We start from the raw sequence: 6,171 nt of genomic DNA on the forward strand, positions 1-6,171 counted from the left end.
TTATTAAGTTTTTAGTTTTATTTAATTTGAGTTATTTTAATACTTCAACAAACTAAATGGAAATGAAATAATATATATATTGAATTTATAAATATATATATATATATATATGGTTGTACATACACATATATGTAGTTGTTTTTTGGTGTTTGGCTTAGTGTTATGTTAGAATCATTATTATACTCATACCTTTTGTTCTTTAATATTTTGAACTGTTTTTAGCTTCTTTTTTTCATTTAAATGTTTTTGTTGTATGCATTTGTCATTTTTATTTAATTTCTTTATTTTTCAAATGTGTTTAAGTAGCATTTATAAAGTTTTAGCTTTTAGTTTTGAATCAGTTTTTAGTTGTTTTAATACTACAATTGGTTGCTTCTGTTGTCCTCATTTGTAAGTCGCTTTGGATAAAAGCGTCTGCTAAATGCCTAAATAAAATAAATAAACTTTTGTATATTTAAAATAACTTAAAATTACACATACACTTTTTGGAACAAACTAAAAAAAACGTATATTTCAAAAGCACTAACATTTCTGTAACTTCTCCCTCTAGCATCTAATGTTATTAATAATGTGACGCTGTAATAGCTCTTGTTCATGTGGCATTGAATAAAAAGTTCGGTTTAAAGTTTGAACTCTGAAAGTATGAGTAATGCGAACCAAAGGAAACAGATATCATTACTGCATTACACAATCCTTCAGTCCATTTGATTAGCCAAATAAAGTCACATTAAGGGCCATTTCAGATGAAGGTTTGCTGTAGATTGTGTAAGCCACATTCAGAACCTACTAATATTCGACAAAAGCTTTGGTCGTTCAGCTGAAGAGTTCATCAATATTACATTAGTCCTGGATAGTCAACCTCCAGCTGTCAGATTTTCTGGTCTTCGCAAAAACTATTTCTCAGTAAATATCTATTCTTCCGACTCCGAGTAATCGTGGAAAGCTGCATAATACCATGACACACTGTCAGAATTACCTTTGAGGACTGGAGGTTGTTCGGAGGGCCTCGGCCTCGGCTCCTGCTCTACCAGCGGACTGCTCTCGGTCTCGCGGTTTCCACTTCTTTTCTTGGCCATGATGATCGGTTTCAACAAAAGAAAATAATGAAGGTAGATCTCAGATGTTAACCGAGATCATATGTCAATGTAAAAGCTAAACGCAAGGCTTCAGCCGGCTTTCTCCTCCTACTTCTTCTCCTCGGGATACCGGTGACCTGTGACTGTTGTCTTCTTCCTCGGTGCTGTTCAGCTCAGATGACAACGCATTTGTCAGGCCGCTACTGCCATCTAGTGAAGATAGCGAGACATTAGATTGTAAATGGACAACAAAAAGTACAATGATTTTTCTGAAGCACCTTGAAGGACCACGTAAATACCACTGTACATAGATAACCTTAAAAAAATGCTTCACTGCGTCAACAGTGTTGGGGAAACGCATTACAAGTAACTTGATTTACGTAATCAGATACTTTTCCAGGTAACTAATGAAGTAATTTGTTATACTACACTGAACAAAATTATAAACGCAACACTTTTGTTTTTGCCCCCATTTATCATGAGCTGAACTCAAAGATCTAAGACTTTTTCTATGTACACAAAAGGCCTATTTCTCACAAATATTGTTCACAAATCTGTCTAAATCTGTGTTAGTGAGCACTTCTCCTTTGCCGAGATAATCCATCCACCTCACAGGTGTGGCATATCAAGATGCTGATTAGACAGCACGATTATTGCACAGGTGTGCCTTAGGCTGGCCACAATAAAAGGCCACTCTAAAATGTGCAGTTTTACTGTATTGGGGGGTCCGGGGGGGTGGTCCGAAAACCAGTCAGTATCTGGTGTGACCACCATTTGCCTCACGCAGTGCAACACATCTCCTTCGCATAGAGTTGATCAGGTTGTTGATTGTGGCCTGTGGAATGTTGGTCCACTCCTCTTCAATGGCTGTGCGAAGTTGCTGGATATTGGCAGGAACTGGAACACGCTGTCGTATACGCCGATCCAGAGCATCCCAAACATGCTCAATGGGTGACATGTCCGGTGAGTATGCTGGCCATGCAAGAACTGGGATGGTTTCAGCTTCCAGGAATGGTGTACAGATCCTTGCAACATGGGGCCGTGCATTATCATGCTGCAACATGAGGTGATGGTCGTGGACGGTTTCTGACCGTTTGTGCAGAAATTCTTTGGTTATGCGAACCGATTGTTGCAGCAGCTGTGAAGAGAACACAGCTGCTGCAATGGGTGGCTGGTCTCAGACGATCTTGGAGGTGAAGATGCTGGATGTGGAGGTCCTGGGCTGGTGTGGGTACACGTGGTCTGCGGTTGTGAGGCCGGTTGGATGTACTGCCAAATTCTCTGAAACGCCTTTGGAGACGGCTTATGGTAGAGAAATGAACATTAAATTCACGGGCAACAGCTCTGGTGGACATTCCTGCAGTCAGCATGCCAATTGCACGCTCCCTCAAAACTTGCGACATCTGTGGCATTGTGCTGTGTGATAAAACTGCACATTTTAGAGTGGCCTTTTATTGTGGCCAGCCTAAGGCACACCTGTGCAATAATCATGCTGTCTAATCAGCATCTTGATATGGCAAAAACAAAAGTGTTGCGTTTATAATTTTGTTCAGTATAAAAACATACAACTAAGCCCAGCCCAGATGAGAAAAAGTAATGTGAAAGTAAAGTAACGCATTATTTTCCATAAAAAGTAACTACTGCAATTAGTTACTTTTTCAATATTGTAATGCATTATCTAAGTTTTGGCAATCGTTCAGTACCATGACATATATCAAAGCATCAAATTATAAAAAATATAATATAATATAATATAATATAGGCTAATGAATTTTCTTCAAAAAAATAAAAATAATAGTTTAATTTGGTAAAATATATGGTTGCAAACGCAAACTATTGTACAAAATGAACTTTTGACCCAATGTATTATTTTAATGTTTATTTTAGTGATGATAACTTACAATAATCGTATCACCCAAAAAGTAGCCATACTCTTTACAATGAGTGTAAAAAATTGTAGGAATAAATAGAAATAAATAGCATTTTGTTTACACTTAATGTTCAAAATAGTGATATAAAGTGTATCTAATTTGTACTTGCTGTTTGTACTAAATAAATTACCTGAGCAATGGTGGATGGAGTTAGTGAAAATAGCTTTATTTTCAAATAGCCTGAGTAAATAGACACTGCCAAAAGTAAATGCCCCCATAAACCTGTTATCTGATTGGACAACACTTAGCATTAACTAAAACTACAGATATGGGCCTTGGTTATCTCTGTTGAGGAATCTTGGCATACTTGCATTGCTCTTTTAAGGTCCTGCCCAGAATTTAAGTGAGGACTGTGATCAGGAATCTAAAGCTTTAGTTTATTTTGAGCTAATCATATGTCGAGCTGATATTTATTATCAGTCATTGTCCTGCTGCATTAACCAGTTACACATTTGAACATTCTTAATTCAAGTGTCAAATGATGAGCTGACTCATCTGTCCATAAAATATTATCCCAAATAATCAACCAGATCAGATGATGAGACGAACTATTCTTTGAGGTTTGCAGTGGTTTTTGTCTTGCATATAGGGAAATCCACATCACAGCTATTACAATAACAACACAGAGGAATTATATAATTGGCGTCACTTTTACAAAGTCGTTTTTAGCTAATGAACGATAAAAATGCTGACAGCCAATCAGCAATCAGGATCCACCCAACCTCAAAGCACTTGAGTATTTTAGGCAGCAGATGACAGAACTGCAGCGCATGCATGGAATAAACAGAATGTTTTTAAGCCGTTGATGTGGATGCAAACGCAGTAATCATTATAGTTATCTTAATACTTATCGTTCTTGGCAGGAACAGGCCTTAAGCCAGGGGTTTCCAAACTTTGTCATGCCACGTCCCACTTAGAAAAAGGGTTGGTATAATGACTTCTTGGAAAATTGATCAAATTTACAACAATTTTACATGATTCAGTTCATAACATGAGTCAGACTGGTACACTGGAATGTAGTGTACCAGTAGTAGGCTACACTAATCGTAGTGTTTTTAAATTAATTAAAATGTGGAATGTACGTGAGAATGTTAACTGTGAAAAGATGATTGACAAATCAGTTTTAACAGTAAAGAAAAATTCCCTAAAAACAAGTTCACAACTAAAATATGGAATGTGTCAAAAACGAGTTGACAGCTAACTTCGAGACAAGCCTTGGAGGTTTCCTTGTCTGAGTTTATCATCTAAGTTGATGACACATTGTAGAGGGGGTTAAGAAGCATCCATAATTATCTGAGCTACTTTACATTAGGTAAATTATCTGATAAATGGTGGGCGGAGTTAGTGAAAATAGACTTTATTTGCCTATTTAAATAGACACACTCAAAAGTAAATGCCCCCATAAACCAATATGCGCTGTGGGTTTTGCATTGCTACTCTTCCATGAAGTCCATTTGACTCGTTCTTATTGTCATGAACACTGACTAAAGGGCCGATCACACCAAGGACGATAACTATAACTAAAGATTTAATAAGCTTTATATGAGAATATGGAAGTCCACACCACAACTATAACAATAACTACTCAGATGAACAATATCATTGTAATCACTTGCCTATTTTATCTCCAGGTGATGAATGATAAAAACAGTCACAATTCAGAAACCTACATTATCATCAGTTGGTGTGGAAGCTAAAGTAGTTATTGTTACATTTGGTACTTATCGCTCTTGCAGTGAACAGGCTTTGAGTCAGAGGTTTCACCAAAAAGGATTAGTATAAATTGACTTTTTTGAAAAATTGATCAAATATACAAAATTTTTACATGACTCATTTCATAACATTGATTGGATGTAACATTGGATTGTACTTATTGGGTTCATCTGCCAAAGTGATTTTTTTTTGCGGGTAGTGCTGTATCTTTTGGGAAATCTTGGGCTTCTTGGAAGCTGGATAAACTTAACATCTCAGGACCAACCTGCTCAAAGCTTTAGCAACTTAGCTTCTGTAGAATAGGGGGCATGACAGGTGCCTATACCTAGCATGGGATTTTTGGAGTTTGAAATGTTTTTTTTTTTTTTTTTTTTGGACTGTAATAATGGGCCCTAAGCATGCATTTAAAGTAAGGGGAAAAACCAAAAACCTTACATTTATTTGTGTTACAACGCAGGTACATCAGTCTTATTCAGTGGCGTAGCAAGTCAGCCCCGGGCTATATGCAAAAAAAATGGTACTCTTTATTTGCGGCACGAAATAAACATGAATATGTGAATGCATGTTGAAAAAGATCAGAACAATTTAATACAAACGAATGTCTCAAGAATCGATCAATCAGAGTTTTAAAAAAAGTCAAAAGAATGTCAGATACCACAGACTTTTTTTTTTTTTTTTTGGAGGAGCAGGCCTATAGGTGGAATTTTCACATTAACTTCACGCAATATAACGATTTTATTATCGTAATTTTGACTATTCTTAAAATATTATGACGTTAATCTTATTTTAGTTATTTTTAAATGTGGCACAAGTATAGGCTACTGAATGCAAACACAATTTTGGCACAGCAGCCCAAAAAACAAAACAAAAAAAAATAAAAATAAAAAACAAACAAAAAAAGTAAAAAAAATAGTGAGGGGATATTTGAATTATTTGTTAATAAACTAATGTTTTCTGAGTCAATGTTGCAAAAATGTATTTGACGAACCCGACTCGCCATCTCCTCATTGGACGTGCCTTTAGACAGAAATGCATCTTTACAGATTACATAATGAAAGAGTTTTTGTTTTCGATTTGAATTATTTCGTTTTAAAATAGTAATTTAAAGCATTCTATAGATATATTTATCATGTCGGTGAAGCGCTCCTGCTCAAGACCAAGAGGACAGAAAGCACATCATGTTTGTTTTCCTTATTTTACAAAAGCACAAGGTTTTTTGTGCCGAGCCAGGCCCCGGGCGACGACCTCTCCCCCTCCGCCGCCTCCGGTCTTCGAGACCTCCACCCGGAATTGCTTCGCTCCCCTCCGTGAGACAGAACGCGGCACTGTGATCATCGGAGACTCCATCGTCCGGCACGTCCGTGCTACGTTAGCTGAAGGTAAAGTGCACACTCACTGTTTCCCTGGTGCTCGTGTTCTCGATGTTTCTGCGCAGATACCCGCGATCCTGA

The 6,171-nt window shown here is 37.0% G+C and overlaps 1 protein-coding gene across 1 annotated transcript in view; it reads right to left on the minus strand.

The window, feature by feature from the left end:
* Positions 1-1,262, minus strand: part of LOC107694458 (transmembrane protein 41B-like) — a 9,479-nt gene extending 8,217 nt beyond the window's left edge. Inside the window, exon 1 of the mRNA XM_016494149.1 lies at positions 977-1,262. Coding sequence (XP_016349635.1) covers positions 977-1,076 — 100 coding nt within the window. The 5' untranslated portion in view covers positions 1,077-1,262. The remainder of the gene's footprint in view (positions 1-976) is intronic.
* Between the last annotated feature and the right edge of the window lie 4,909 nt (positions 1,263-6,171).

The sequence above is a fragment of the Sinocyclocheilus anshuiensis genome, unplaced genomic scaffold (genome assembly GCF_001515605.1).
Source record: "Sinocyclocheilus anshuiensis isolate Anshui unplaced genomic scaffold, SAMN03320099.WGS_v1.1 scaffold3099, whole genome shotgun sequence".
NCBI classification, from domain to species: Eukaryota; Metazoa; Chordata; class Actinopteri; order Cypriniformes; family Cyprinidae; genus Sinocyclocheilus; species Sinocyclocheilus anshuiensis.